This window comes from Suricata suricatta, chromosome 15 (assembly GCF_006229205.1).
Source record: "Suricata suricatta isolate VVHF042 chromosome 15, meerkat_22Aug2017_6uvM2_HiC, whole genome shotgun sequence".
NCBI classification, from domain to species: Eukaryota; Metazoa; Chordata; class Mammalia; order Carnivora; family Herpestidae; genus Suricata; species Suricata suricatta.
In genome coordinates this window covers 15502951-15519478 of record NC_043714.1, presented here as the reverse complement: position 1 = coordinate 15519478, position 16528 = coordinate 15502951, and the positions used below count along the sequence as shown (strand labels likewise).

Below are 16528 nucleotides of genomic sequence, written 5' to 3'. Positions count from 1 at the left end.
GACTTCAAAAGTATACTGTATAATACAGCAATTGTGAGAAGCCTCCCCCACTGCTCCCCCCACCCTGGCTTTTAAAAAATCTCTCTACCACATTCCATGATGGCATATCATTTATGTTAAATTAAAACTCCTAGTCATTCTCTGTGCTCTGTCGTTCTTTCTCTGACACTGCAGGCCTAGAAGAGAGACTTCCTTTTCCTAAGTCCCCAAATCTGGAAAGCATTCTTTAAAAAAAAGTCGGTGTCATACTTGTCTATTCCTAACTACCTATTCTGTAGAACAGGGAATACAAAGTTCAAAACTCTGATTACTTGGTCTTGGCAAGAGCTTATGTCTTTAATGGGGAGCAATTGCCTATCACAAAAATAACCATCACTAGTAGTGCAAGAAATGTCATCATTGAACTTCCTGTGTACCTGTAGGTTTTCTTTATTTCTTCATTTGATGCTCCCTTTTGCAGACCAAGAATTTCATATAGTGCTTCTCCAGATGTAGACATAGTCCGCTGTCTTTGGTTAGGTATGTTACATGCCATTTTCTCAGGCTGCAAAAGCAAAGACAGAAAGTAGCCATGAAGGTTATGCATACAGGATCCCACTCTTTTTTTGGGGGGGGATCCCACTCTTTAAAGCAAAGATAGCTTATTTTTAACCTTTTATAAAATGACAATCTAAAGTACATTTTTGTACCAGCCACAAAAGGAGAGGAGAAAAGGGTTAGGAGAGCCCAAAGTAGAGCTTCATGTTAAGGTGGTAAAGGCTATAGGCAGCCATGTAAATGGGATATGGATTTGTCCACATGGTTAGAAATGTGATCTAAATATCCAGCTAGTTCAGAATTGTTGGAAATGAATCCTCACAGGTCCGGTATATGTAGATTTTTTTCCCCAGAATTTGCATAGGTCCTTTTATGTATGTTTCCCCAATTTAGCTAGCAATGGAAATAATCTTCTATTTTACTTTGATTCTATTGGCCTAGCCATTAATAAAGCAAGAGCTTTAAAAATAAATAAAAGACAACTTTTGTAAGTATCAGAGGGAAAAATCATCTGGAAGCCTGGTTAGAATTTCTCTGCAGCTACGGATGCCAAAGACCCACAGTGCTCATGGATTTTGCACTTGAGATAGATCCTTTCCCTATGGTTTGTAAAGAAGGGGTTGGGCTATCTGACCCAAGGAGGGATCTGCCTGCCATGCTTTGCTCTAGGGCAGGGGAAGAGAAGCAAGCATACCTGGAGACATTCCTGCATCCACCAGTTAATCTCTCTAAACCTAAGGTCTTCATTTATAAAAGGGTAATAAAGCCCAGGCTAGAAAAAGATAACTACTTTTATTAAAAGCAGCACAGTATGTAATTCTGAGAGTACACTGTAATCAGATTTGACCTGGCCATGACCAGCTGCATGACTTTCCCTATCTGTAAATTGGAAACAGAAATGTGCCTAAAATCATGGAGCTGTTGTAAGAATTCAGAGTATTCATATATTAAGAAACAAAGACATACACCAGTGTTCATAGCACCATTGTTCATAATAGCCAAAAGGCAGAAACAATCCAAATGTCCATCAAGAGGTGAATGAAAATGTGGTACATACACACAATGGAATATTACTCAGCCATAAGAAGAAATGGAATTTTGACACATGCTACAGTACAGCTGAACCTTGAAAACATTATACTAAGTGAAATAAGTTACAAAAGGACAAATATTATATAATTCCTCATATATGAGATACCTTGAATAAGCAGATTTATAGAGACACAAAGTAGAATAGAGGTTAGTAGGGGCCGCGAGACATGGGAAATTAGTATTTAAAGGTCATAGAGTTTCTGTTTGGGATGATGAAGAAGTTCTGGAAATAGTAGTGATGATTAGAAAACACTGTGATTATACTTAATGTCACTGAATAGTACCCTTAAAAACAGTTCAAAGAGTAAATGTTAAATTTTGCCATAAAAACAAAATAAGGAAAATAAAAAGTACTTCAATTGTAAGCTCCCCTGACCAGAAGTTCTTTGAAAATCATTGTCCATTTCTTGGCTTTGGGCCTTGTACAGCAAGTGCTGTAAGAGTGAATGCCCCTACCCCACTTTCATTCTCTCTCAAAAAAATAAATAAACTTGGGGAAAAAAAAAAAGGAAGACTCAGGCAAAATCTTCCCTAGAGGCACCAAGGACAAAGGCTTGTTTTGTGGCACAGCTCATTGTTCCTTCCTTAATTAGCATCGTATGAAAAGAGTGTCCCTAGAGACCAGAAGGAGCCTAGTCCCAAATTCCTGGCTCACCCAAGGACAAGAGGAGAAGGAATCCTCACTTAAAAAGAAGTCGGTGGTTAGCAAGATCCTGAATCACAAACTAAGAATATATCAACATAATGATTGAAAATATAGGACTGTAAGATATGGAGTTAGAGGTCATCTAAGCCAACTTACAAATTTTCCTTTGGGAAATTTGGGCCACAGATCACTGTAGCAGACTTTATTAGTATACTAGTTCTCCTTTCTCTGGGAAAAGCTTAGGTTCCCATTGCAACATAAGCTTTTCCCGACATTTGCCTCAGTCTACCCTGATCTCAGACCAAGAGTAGGTACCAAGGCAGACCAATCAGAGTCCTCCCCTAGCATTTTTTTATGTATAGAACAATCTCACAGATGGTAAAACTAGTGAAATGTAAAATTTAGGTATTGTTGGCTATCCTGATATGAAAGAGTTTGAAACTGATTCGAAGAAGAGGAATAGTGGCTGGAAGATGGAGAGAGGAGAGCCAGTAGAGTTCAATCCCATGGTTCTAGTTGTGTCAGGGTCCACTTGCAACTCTTGCCCTCTCACAGATTGTCAATCAGCTCTTCCTTGGATTGAGACAATAAAATTCTTCCCCATACACAGATTTATACACGTTTTCTCTTTTGAGCATATTTTAGCTAGGTTTGGGTCACTGTTAACCAAAATTCCTAAGTGTCATGTACTTTCCCAATTAGACAGCACCAGTGGTTCCCCAAGCACTTCCAAACCAGGATAATCTTAAATTATTGCACCTACTCATCCTTTAAATTGAATGTGGCTTCCTGATACTTGTGAATGAATATGTTGGGGAAAATAACAATAACATATTAAAATATTCAAACAGATTCATATAAATGTATCGTGTAGACATTACTAATACAGATAAAAGGAGCAGTGATAAATCTAGTTTAAGACCCTTTCATAAAGAAAGTTTGTGGCAAGCTAGCACTAAGAAGAAATAAAAATAAGACAAACAGTTATTTTTTTTAATCTACTTATCATTGTATTCAGCATTCCAAAGAAACTGTTTCAATTTGAGGGAAAAGATGTATTCATTGTTCATCCATCTCTCATTAAAAAAGAGAGATTTCATGGCTCCCATAAATCAACAGATAGTCCTAAAATCAATTTTAACAAAACAGGCACAATTTTCACAGTTGTGAGCATCATGCTCTGTGACCAGCTTTGATTCCTTCCTACTTGGGTCTTGCTGTCACAAATCCAGGAAAAGGACTTACAGGTTACTGAAGATAATATGCTAAACAGATTATGGCAATACCCACAGCAGAAAGTTCAATTGTTCAAAGCCTGCAATGCTGGCCAAGTCTTTAGGGGAGATTTCAAACTAATATGAGATACAAAACTGTAAGCCAATAATGAAACTATTGTTTAGAGGTTAAACACGTACTGAGGACAGAGCAAGAAGGAATTTTCTGGAGGACAGAGATTCTGTTTTGTGCCAATGGAGGCCCAGCATTGTGCCTGGGATATATTAGATGTATGATAAATGTCTCTTGGGTAACTAAATAAAAAGTGAGTGGTTAACTCGAATGGGAATATTAGGGAGAACTTCACAGAAAAGATGAAGTCTGAGCTGATAATAATACTACCACTTATTTCTGTAGAACTTAGCATATATTTCTATTGTAGCTCTTGCATGTAAGCCTAACCTTGGATCTGCCTAGGTAGCCGGTGGCTCTACATAGCCAGTGGCTCTCTTGACCATTTATTTGCATAAATCAACAGAAAAGAGGACTTCTGGGTTTGGCGGCTGAAAGAGGAGGCAGGACATTCTGACATTGTGACTGGGACTTTTTTTTTTTTTCTAAAACTACTCCCTTCAAACTTATCCCAGGTGTAGAACAAGAGAGATGGGGTCAGTTGGGGGCTCTCCTCAATCCTTTCCAGAGAATAGTCATGGTAACAGCCTAGGATTTATCCTTTTATCCATAACCCTCTTCCCAAAGGAAAAAAGGAAGGCAGATTCTACTTCTCACATAATTTCATACATAGAAATTCACACCCAGGAAAACTTGCTATTACTTTGGTTTATGTATTTTTTCAAATCATGTTTTTTTAGAAATCCAATCACACTGTAATCTATCCTTCCTAAATAAAATCCAGTAGCTGACTTACTTTATGGTACAGATTGAACAATATTCAGAGTGGATTGTTATAAAGAGTTTGGAAATTATTGTTTCACCTTCTTTTCCCTATTTACCTTTCAAACAGATAATGTCTGTTGATTAAAGTACTAAAAAAAAAACAAACCCTTTTACACCAGTATTGGAACACACTAAAAAGAAGGCTGGTCAATAGTTGGTCACTGTGGTGAGTCGTTAGCAGACTCTACAGATTATAACATAAAGGGACCAAAAAGCTACAGATTTGCTCTCTGTATATCAAACAGCAACAACATGGCTCCTTTTCTGTCTCTATGCTGATATAGAAACCAGACTTCATACATTATTGATGTAGATGACATCTAGTTTCAAATTCAACAGTGTAATTCATTGAAAAACTTAGTTGTATAAAAATGTATAAACATAAATATATGCCCTGAGAACATACTAACTACATAGTGATAGTCAAAACATCTTTTAAAAACTCTCCTTAAATAACCTTAAACTAAATAATGGAGCCATACCCTTTTTTAATTCCTTATGTAAAATATAATTTTTATGAATCCTTTTTTTGTAGCCTTTTGAATTCTAATATTCCAATGTAAAATTCAGGTCTTTATTAATTTATTCATAGTCCCTCATCTATTAGCCATCCAATATAGAAAAAAGTGTTGTTATGCAAAATTATTAAGTAATTTAATTTTGATCATCCAGTACATGATATTTAATCTTCTGAACTTAAATTTCTTTTTGGTACATTACAATGCCATTAATATCATAATTTCTTAAAGCACTGACTACTGATCAGTCACCACTAAACCACATACAGCTCATCTGTCTTTTGATAATAGATATAATTGAAAGAAGTTTCAGCACTCTGATGATGATGGGCATCCAATTCAAAATAAATACTTACTTCAAAGTTTCTAATTCCAGGAGTTTTACAAATGCTGTTTTAAATTTTTCATGTTGACATAAAATGTTCCTTTCAGAGCAAAAGATGATTCACCTATATCTATTATGTGAATTCTGAAAAATGGAAAAAATCAAACTATACCCTTCTTGAAAAGGTTCCTTCAAGACTGAAAAAATGACTGTGGGAAAGAAAATTAGATCACTAAACACAACAAAAGCACTTTCAATGGCTGTCATTGGTGAAACCAACATGCTTTGCTGTTTTCTTATTACTTCTATGATTCCTCCATTGAAATCTATTTAGTGAAGCAAAATTTCCTTATTCAAATAACATTGTATCCAAAATGCTAAGCCTACATTTTAAAAAGCAAAATTCTCCTTAGCATAATTACTTGTTATAGAAAAATAATTATCTCTTAATCACACTGGTACTTATATAAACAGCAACTTGAAGATGGGACCACTCGGAAATGTTAGAAATAACCCACAGTACCTGTTCCTATAACTCCGATTCTTTGTTCTCAAAACAGGAACGACTTGCTGTTTTTAACTGGTCTGGAAATAGATGTACAAAGAAATAAAGGAAAGCAACAATGAAAGGAGCTATTCCATACCTGTTCCACTGTTTCAAAGCAAAAGGCTACTCCTTTCCATTGTTCTCATCCAGGGTTAAGCAGGTCAGTGGAGTCAGATTACTTTTCATTTGTTACTCCATCAGCCAATTGGTTATCCCTCTGGAAAACATAACAAAGAGAAAATAAAATATGCATGATAGTAAAGGTTGCCATTACAAGGCACCAAGTGATACCAAAAAATATGCTACATTTACTGTTGATCATTAGTGAACTGGTGCTTGGCTCAATCAAATGCTGCTATGGAACTGCCTCAGAACTTCCAATTAAGAGAGTATACAGAGGGACACTTGGGTGGCTCACTTGGTTAAGCATCTGACTTCGGCTTGGGTCATAATTTCACAGTTTGTGAGTTTGAGCCCCACATCAGGCTCTGTGCTGACAGCTCAGAGCCTGGAGCCTGTTTCAGATTCTGTGTCTCCCTCTTTCTGCCCCTGCCCCACTCATGCTGTCTCTCTCTCCTTCAAAAATAAATAAGCATTAAAAAATTTTAAAAAGAGAATATACAGAAATAAATAGTATTGATGAGGATATATAGAGAAGGGAACCTTTGTGCATCATTGGCAATTTATATTCTCATATAAATTGGTTACAGACTATGGAAAACAGTAAAGTTTCTTCAAAAAAATTAAAAACACAAATACCATATAATTCAGTGATTCTACTTCTATATTTACTCAGGAAAAAATGAAGACACTAATTCAAAAAGATGCACCTCATGTTTACTATAGCATCATTTACAGTAGCCAAGATGGAAGCAACCTAAGTATTCATCAGTAGATGAATGGATAGAGAAGACACACACACACACACTCACATACACACACTGGAATATTACTCAGCCATAAAAAATAATGAAATCTTGCCACTCATGACAACATAGATGGACCTAAAGGGTATTATGCTAAGTGAAATAAGTCAGACAAAGAAAAATACCATATGACTTCACTTATATGTGGAATCTAAAAAAAACAAAACAATTAAAACAGAGACAGACTTCTAAGTACAAAGAACAAACTGATGGTTGCCAAAGGGGAGTAGATTAAGAGGTACAAACTTCCAATTGTAAAATAAATGAGGTCACAGGATGAAAAGTATAGCATAGGGAATATATTCAGTAATAATGTAAGAATGTCATATGGTGACAGATGATAACTACACTTATTGTGATCAATTCATAATGTATATAATTGTCAATTCTTTATATTATACATTTAAAACTAACATAACATTAAATGTCAACTATAATAATTTAAAATATACTGGAAAGACCATGTAACATCTATAAGGAGGAGACTTTAATTGCTCAATATATTAATCCAATGATTTTCATATTTGAACATTTTAGTCTAATCTTGGTCAAGAGGCACTGAGCCATAATAGTAAATGTGGTAGTTTTAAGAATGAGGGAATCAGGGCACCTGAGTGGCTCAGTCAGTTAAGCGTCCAACTCTTGGGCTCTTGGTTTCCGCTTAGGTCATGATCTCACAGTTCATGAGATTCTCTCCCTCTCTCTGTGCCCTACTCTCATCACATGGAAGTGTGCTGCGCTCTTGCTCTTGCTCTGTCTCTCGCTCTCTCTCTCTCTCAAAATGGAAAAAAAAAAAACCCTAAAAAAAAAGAATCAAGGAATCTCTTGTTTAAAAAATGTTCTAAGGGTGCCTGAGTGGCTCAGTCATTTAAGCATCTGACTTTGGCTCCGGTCATGATCTCATGGTTTGTGAGTTCAAGCCCCACATCAGACTTTGTGCTGGTAGCTCAGAGCCTAGAGCCTATTTTGCATTCTTTGTCTCCCTTTCTCTCTGCCCCTCCCCTGCTTGCTCTCTCTCTCTCTCACACACAATAAATAAACATTTAAAATTTTTTAACTAAAAAATGCTTTTTTTGTATGCAACAAAAGGTCAAATGCAAGGACAATTCTTATGATTTTTGACTAAGATCCTATGACTGAAAAAAGTCTTAAATGAAGCAGGTATTACTCTGAATTTGAGACAATGGGGTGTGATTCCTGAAGCTGAAGGCAGTGTTTAAGTGTGCTGCTTGGCACAACAGGTAGAAAGCCTAGAGTTATTTTGTGAGAACCTTTCAGAGCACTCTTGCCTCTAGATAGTGTTGATTTTTTTTAGATACAAAGGAATTTTAAAAGGCTACTTCCCATAGATCCTGACTTACAGCCAGAGTTTAGGAAGCAGCCTATCATCATGCAGAGAAGTGGGTAGGGGAAGGGAAGCTAAAGACATTCAAAATTAAAATCATATCAACTTAAGGACAGCATCCTTTGATGAAATAAAAATAATTGCTATAATAATATGAGATTATGGGTGACTTTTTTAAAAGGACAGTTTTTGTTTCAAATTCAGTTTAATATTTTTGGTAAAATTCATTACTTTTGTATAATTAACCACTTCTTAAATCTTAATCATTATTTTTAAATTTTTTAATGTATTACCTAAGCTATGAGTTCTAAAAGTAAGTATTGCAAAACTCTTGTGTGAAGTAGAACTGTAGCTGTGTTTCAAAGAGAAAACCCAGGTTCTATTTCATCTAGTCATTCAGCAACTAGTCACCTGCTAGCTCCAGGCTAAATGCTAAAAATATACGGGTAAACAAAATCAATTGTAAGCTCTGGCTTTGTGGGTCACAGAGTTACAGCGTACCAAGAAAGGCAGATATTAATCAAATGATCATTCAAATAAGTATATACAAGAAACTTTGGCAAGATGTTACAAGACCAATCAAATCAGTGTTAACAGAGGTCAAAGAAACCTTCCCTGAACAAAAATAACCAAACAGAGATCTGAAAAGAGCTAAATGAAGGGGTTGCTGGTAGATGCAAAATATATTCTGGGCTATTGCAAGAGTATTCTCCACTGAGCATACTATCTCTGGGTGCTTAAAGTAGAGAATAAAGAAACATGCTGACATGTGCTCTCATACATAGGATATCAACACATACTGATACATATATGGCTTCTGATATATTATCTAAAAGTATAGCCAGAGATTAATGGGATCAAATACCACTTAACCTAGAAAGGGAAGGCTTTCTAGAAGCGGTGAATTTCAAATGATGTTTGTAAAAGGGAATAACTCATGGCAAGCACACAAATAATGCAAAATTTGTGCACTAAGTGTATTGTAATATTGTCAATTGAATCATTCAGGTTTGAAGAGGAGAGCTTAGAAGTTATTCCATGATTAGACAAAAGTGGCCCCTGGGAAGTATGTGGCGAAGAGGGAGTAGTTTACATGCCAGTTTTCCCTGTGTATTTATGAGGTCTTCACCATTCCCTGAGGTGCTCCCAGAGACCTTTTAACTACCTCTCTCTGTTATTGCATGGGGTTAGTGTTTTATAAGAAATGACTAGTACATCAGCAGAGAATCTGCAGCAGGTACCAGATGAATTTGGATATTTAACCAAAATAATCTGTTAATCATAAAAATTAGAGGGGCTCCTGGCTGGCTCATTCAGAAGAGTATGCAATTCTTGATCTCAGGGTTGTGAGTTTGACCCCCATGCTGGATGCAGAGATTATTTAAATAAATAAATTTTTAAAAAATTTAATCATAAAAATTAGAGTATACAGTATTTCATTTTCATTTAAATTTCATATCTCTGCAGGTGCAACTATCCCTCATTTTTGAACATGTGATGTGCAAGGGCACATAGCCCCAACAAATCCTAATTGAAAGAGCCCAACACAATGAACAAAAGCAAAATTATCAATATCGTTGTTACTATTTTTATTACCTATCTACATTGTTTGTGTTATTATTACAATGCATGGAATTCAGGCTATCATTCTGTAAATTTTTTTAATGTTTATTTACTTTTGAGAGAGAGAGAGAGACAGAGCTTGAGCAGAGGAGGGGCAGAGAGAGAGGCACACACAAAATGCAAAATAGGCTCCAGGCTCTGAGCTGTCAGCAAGAACTGGACTCAGGACTTGAACTCAAGGACTGCAAGATCATGACCCGAGCCAAAGTCAGACACTCAACTGACTGAGCCACTCAGGGACCCCTCATTCTATAAATTGCAAAGGGAAGAGTCTTTTGGGCAAGCTTCATTCTGTTAAGTGAATTTAGAAAGGAATAAGACAGGTGATTGCTTGATCATGTAAAATGAAGAGACTGTTGGCTACCACACCAGTGGTATCTCAGATATAACTACAGAACAATCCTGACATTTCTTTTGTAAAATCAAGTCTTTGCATATGGTTTAGAAGAGCAAATTATTTAATTCCTCTCATGTTTCATAATCTTCCAAAATTAAAAAAATAAGTTACAAAGAGGATGGCATTTTAATGTCCCTAAATCTATAATGCACATAGAAAGCATTAGAATATAGAATCATAGGAGGCTATGGAGAAAGAACTAGATGGGAACTCTGTCTGGAATAGCTTAGAAAGACTCTAAGAATTCTGATGCATAGGCCCCACCAGATTATTCCAGAGCAAAATCTCTGAGTTATCTTGAAGTAAAATCTCAGAGTTGAGCTACACTCAGGCATTTTCGGGGTTCTGGGGGTTTCTAAACAGCTGCCCAGGTAGAAAGCCACTGTTCATCACTTCCCTTATTCCCCAGATCTTATGGGCAGAGACCTCTCAGTTAAGTAACATGGAAAACATCTGCTAACTAAACAGCTCTCTGGAGGAATTTTCCATTGCCTGGGTTTCCTAAGAAAACAGTTACCGAAGATAATCGTATCTGTGTTATTAAACAGAAAATAGAATTTGACTTTGCATAATTTAACTTAGAAAGGACTATCCAAAGACAACATTCCTATTTCTTGGACTTTGGGCAAGTCACTATAAGCCTGTGTCTTCTCTGTAAAACAGTAGTGGAATATGAACCTTTTTACTTCTCAGGCCTTTTATCAGAGTCTACTACAGTATGCCAACATTATGCCAGGAACTTTTATAAACACAGATCTAATGACTGTTTTCTAGGGTTAGGGTTTGAGCAATTGTTAAGTTACTCTCTCTCGCCCCCTAACATTGCAACACAGTACACTGGTGGTGCTTTAAGAATTTGAATGTGCCATCCTGGTAGATTTCATCTGAAATCTATAATTCATTAGTAGGTAGAATCAGTTGTACAACAAAGGGAAATTACTCCCCTATTGTTACACAGTGCAGAGTACTATATTAGAGGTTGTGAGGGATTCAGAGGTGGTGATGGTGATAATGATGATGGTAGTAATAACTTGCTAACTAGGTTACCTCACTGAAATCCTACAAAAGTATAAGGCGGTACTTTCATATCCTTATTTTACAAAAGAGAAATGTGAAATTATTTTACAGAAGAGAGGTTATAAATGAATTGCCCAAGTTTACCAACCAGTAAGCAGTATACCCAGGCTTTGAAACCAGCTGGCTGTTTCATGGTCTAAGTTCTGTCTAACTCACTTCAGTTTTGCTTCAGAACCTTACAGTCTAATTGCAGGAGACTACTGCCTACAGTATTCCCTTGCTTATCAATCTGTGACTGAGCTAGATGGTATGTGTTAAAGATCAAGGAAAAAAAAATGTTGGAGTAATGACTTTAAGCAAAGAACTACCCTAAGCATGTTAATTAATGAGGTCTACCATGTATGTAGTTCAGTGTCAAGAACAGTATCTATTTGGTTAAGTAAAGTTCTGAATCTGAGACCTATGTTACTGAAAAAAAAAAACTGACCAAGTCTTGTTCCCTGATTAGGAAATATAGTATGTATTTCACAGGTGTGAAATTTAAGCACCCTGTTGGGATGCCTGGCTGGCTCAGTCATCTAAGCATCTAACTCTTGATTTTGGCTCAGATTATGACTTCAAGCTCCGCATCAGGCTCTGTGCTGACAGTGCAGAGCCTGCTTAGGATTCTCTCTCTCTCTCTCTTAAAAATAAATAAGGAAACATTAAAAAAATAAAAGGACAAACAAACTTTGTCATTTACACTAAGCAATTGCTATAAGGACCAAGGAAGCTTCAGGTCCAACAGAAGTATTTCTTTGACAAAATGCCTGTAAGCAGATTCTTGGTCCTTGTTTTTACCAATAGTTCTTCCCTGTTCACTTTACTCCAAGATGTCTCAAGTTAATTAGCTAAAAAAGATAGAAGACAAAAAGCACTTTGCTCAAAGCACAAGTCCTTTACAATAGAGTTTCCAATAAAAAGTGATCATTCTGCAAATTGTCATCTGAATGTACCTAAACCGCCTATGAAAACAGAGTACACAGAAACCAAAATAGTAATTGTCATTCCTATTAGTTTAGCATTTAGGTGGTAATTTCATAGTATTGACCTTAAGATAAATTTTTACCTTAACTCTAATGAAGCCCCCTTTCTTTTTTTTTTGTTGTTTTTTATTTATTTTTGATAGACAGAGAGAGACAGCGCGAACAGGGGAGGGTCAGAGAGAGAGGGAGACACAGAATACAAAGCAGGCTCCAGGTTCTGAGCTAGCTGTCAGCACAGAGCCCAACGCAGGGCTCGAACCCACAAACTGTGAGATCATGACCTAAGCCAAAGCCAGAGGCTTAACCAACTGAGCCACCCAGGTGCCCCGAAGCCCCCTTTCGAGTGAAGCCTCAGGTAACAGATATTTGAAAGCGAAGGAATTGCCAAGGACTCCCTCTAGAGACTTTGTAACTGCACTTATTTGGTAACTGCATTAATATGGTAATTTCCTAAATGTTTTCACATGTTGTTACATTATTTGATACCCAATGCTTATTTTAAGAAAGGGATAAATGGCTAATTGTGGTCATGTGACTTCCCCCAAGATTGAACACCTACGATTATGAATGGTAAAAAACTGGAACTGGAGTAAAATCTAAGTGCTCTGCTTCCAAATTCTGTGGCTTTATATCCTTGTTAAGTTAAATGGCTGTATTCAGCAATATAATTGTAAATGACAAAGATAATCTTTTCTTATCTAGTCACAGGCCTGAGGAAGCAGAGCAGTTCTCTCTGCCTTCTGGGTCCACTGCACCAAGCGGATTATGGCCTTCCACCAATTTCTAGTTTCCAAAGTGGATCTTCTCATTGGTACACTTCAACTTATTCATCAGAATGATAAGAGTTACCTTGTGCCTTCTATTTTAGATATACATTTTTCCCTCATTTTGTCAAAGTTTTCTTTTTCAGCTGCCCACTAAATTCCAATCAACCCATTAGCACAACTTTTGCTCTATAAGACCTTCTTGTATCTTGTATAGTAAATGGTACTTTGCTATTGGCAACACACCAGGCAACATGCCATTGCTAAGAGCAGTCTTAATCTCTGCTGAGTGCCGTTGGAAGTGCTCAGAAATGAATGGCTAAAGCTTAGCTGCCTCTCCCAGGTGGCGAAGGTAGACAGATCCCTTTTTGAATGAGTCATGTAATTGGATGCAGATTTTTTTACAACTGCACACACACACATCAATGGGTTCCAGACATTCGAGGTTAGATGAGCATTGATGCTGGTGGTCTCCTCTCTCCTGCCATCTAGGTGGGCACATGTCCAACTTGGGATCTCCTTACAGGCCTCATAGTTCCAAAGCCAAAGCCCTCACCTATACGTTGACCCAGTCACCCTTTCCCAGGGCTCTCACCACCACTTCCATAGGCAAGCCTCCTAGCCTCCCCAACTGCTCTGCTTCTGGTCGTTCCAGACTCCTTAATGCACTGTATAGTTTTCTGTGTTGCTCCAGAAATATGAACATTCTGCTGGATGTCCTTACTATTAGAGGGCATTGGTTGGAGCTGGTCCAAGATCACAGACACAAAGACTGGTCAGTGGCTACCATCACCAGAGCCCTACTACTATCTGGGTAATAACTACTAAGGCCTCTGCATTCCCTCGACCCTCCTTACAGCATCTCCTTTTCTCTGTCTTCTCCATTCTCTTAGGGTCAGGCCTCATGACAAAGTACTAAGTAGATCAATCCCATGGAGCCAGTTTAAAATGGCTGGTCCTGCTCGCTCCACGTGAATCCAGTGTGTTGGTGGAGTCTGCGAGCCCGATCTTATATAAGCCCATAATAAAGCCCTTTGCTTTTGCATGCATGACTCGGCCTCCCAGCTAGTCTCTGGTTTTGGGGGGCGATATTGGAAACTTGGGTATTACATATGGTGCATTGGCTGGGAAATTTCCCCCCTCAGAGCTCCTGGGACCCCAACACATTGGGCCTAATCTCCGGCTGGTGAGTGCACTCATTTTCTTGTCCGTCTGTGTCTAAGTCTTGTTTGGTTGGTTCTTTGTGTGCACGGGCCTTGTGTGCGGGGCCTAGGCAGGAGGTGGCTGAAACAACCTCTGTGGGGCCTCAAAGGAGCCAGGTGGATGCTCCAAGGAAAGCTTGGGGGCGTGGGTGCCAAGAGATGTCTTGGACCCACTCTGAATTAGGTGAGTGGGGTCCAGGATCCCACCAGGAGGTCAGAGAGCCAGTTTGCCTGCAGGGGGTTTCGCTGGTGGCAGCAGCGAGACCCCATTAGGTTAGGTGAGTGGGATCTAGGGTCCCACTGGGAGGCCGGAGAGCTGGTTCACCTGTCTGAAGTAGGTGAGTGGGATCTAGGATCCCACCAGGAGGCCAGAGAGACGGTTCACCTATAGTAGGTTGGGCGAGTGGGGTCTAGGACCCCAGCGGGAAGCCAGAGAACCGGTTTGCCTGTAGGAGGTTTCACTGGTGGCAGCAGTGTAACCTCTTTAGGAACAGGGGGAGACTGGAGTAAATCTCTTGCCAGATTCTGGTGGCTCTCTGGAACAGGTCGTACAGGCGGCGCAAGGGAAAGCTGGGTGCCCTTGGCTTAGCCATAGAGCCAACTCGTGTCTGTCTCTCTGTGCATCTGTTTGCTGTGCATCTGTTTGTCTAAGTATAATTTTTGGTTTTAACTCTGACTGACGAGGACAAGGGACAGTCTACTTCAAACCACTAGACCTAGTTCTGCTTCACTTCAAGAAAGTTGGGATTCGAGCTCACAATTTATTGGTGGATGTCAGGAAAGGGAAGATCTCTTTTTTTGCAGGAACAAATGGCCAACTTCGATGTTGGATGGCCAGAAGATGGGACCTTCGACCTCCCCACCCTGGTTAAAATCTCTTATTTCTCCTAGGATCCTAAAGGCCAAGAAAATTACTGCCCCTGGAGAAACCAAAAGTATTGGAGCTCTTTAGTTACATTTCTGGCTTCCCCTCCCACTCTTTGTTTCTGCACCTACTTGGGTGTGATATGCCTCTTTGTCTCCTCCCAGCTCAGGGGCTAGGACAAAGGCACAAGATTTAGCCCACAGGCACTAGGTGGGGAGAGGCCAATCTGCATAAGTGGCCTCTCCCAGCAGGAGGCAACAAGTTCCTCCTTCCACCTTAGGTGATAAGAAACAAAAGACCCCGCCCCCCCCAGTCAGATTTTTGCATCAAACTTCCTAGTCAAAATTAACTAGGGAACAAAGTGTCTCACATGGGCTCATTCAGTGTTTGAATTAATCTAAGTCTGTTGGTTTGCTACAGTACAAATAAGTTCCTGTTATCTCTGTTCCAAGTGGGTACTTGCTTTAAGAAACAGTTAAATTGGTCTGTCTCAGTAATTGTTAAGATGTTTTTTAAAGGTTCTTGGTAACTTAAAACATTAAGGTTCTACTTGATAATAAATTAAAATTGAATTCATTGGCTGTCTAACAAGATGAAAACTAAAGCACAAGCCACAACTAGTGATTGATATATTGGTATAGGATGAGGTCTGTAGATGCTTGTGTTTTTGACTTGTGGCAAAACAACTGGAGATATTTGAAACTATTAAAAAGCTGCTTTGTACTTAATTGGTTCATAAAATTACCATCTAAGAAAAGTTCTGATATAAATACCTTTCAGCTGGTTACTAAGTCCTCAATGGGAGACTAAGTTTTCTAAGAGTTAAAAGTCTGCTAAGTGTACTTCAAACTGATGGGAATATAAGAAAAGCAACCCTATATGCAGGAAATTGGGGATATGTAAGGAAAATATAAGAAATAAAAGTACATTTTTGTTGAGGGTAAAAGAAAGTAATTTTGTCCTAGATGAGACTGGTTGTTTGGAAAGAAATGGTTTTGGGGAAAAGTTTAAAGACAAAGGAAAGTTGCAGAAGGTTCCTGTAAGGAAATCATTAAAAAGAATTTTTTGTGTAAGGTTGGGATAAATGAAATATTAAAGGTATGTTAGGATAAGGTTGAAATTCTGCTTTTCTCTCTTTCAAAAGACAAGTTTTTCTGGACCTTTGATCTGCTCTTGTTAAGACTATGTAAATGAAGGGTTTCTCTTTTGTTAAGAAGACAAAAGCTTTAGGTCTTATCTTTATCAGGTCTTTGATTGCTTAGTTAAAACTTCCCTGAGGTTGAAAAAAGTTAGGTTTTGCTAAAGGATCCCAAAGGCAAATAAGATCTTTTATTGCCACTTTGGTTTAGTAAATAGAGTTTTCAGATTTGTAACAATTTGTAATCCTATTTAGGATGCGCTATGTAATTTCCTAAGGTTTTTTAACAAATTTCCCAGTATTCAAATGGTAAAGAAGTCTTTTGACCAATTAGGCCCTTTCATTTAGGATGCCAAGTTAATTAAAAAGCCCAGTTGTACAATGGTAAA

At 38.1% G+C, this 16528-nt stretch overlaps 1 protein-coding gene across 5 annotated transcripts in view; it reads right to left on the bottom strand.

Annotated features, from left to right (window-relative positions):
• The window catches only part of DNAJC5B (DnaJ heat shock protein family (Hsp40) member C5 beta), a 98628-nt gene that overhangs the window by 60089 nt on the left and 22011 nt on the right, over window positions 1-16528 (bottom strand). For 4 of the 5 annotated variants that reach the window (XR_003903446.1, XR_003903445.1, XM_029924004.1 and 1 more), the window contains exons 2-3: window positions 5935-6054; window positions 417-544 (exon numbers count right to left, since the gene is read on the bottom strand). Coding sequence is in view for 2 of the 5 variants with exons in the window: in XM_029924004.1 (XP_029779864.1) it covers window positions 417-535 (119 nt within the window). In the remaining 3 variants the exon portion in view is untranslated. Of the gene's footprint in view, window positions 1-416; window positions 545-5934; window positions 6055-16528 lie in introns of those variants that run through there. The other variant, XM_029924005.1, reaches the window with a different exon arrangement.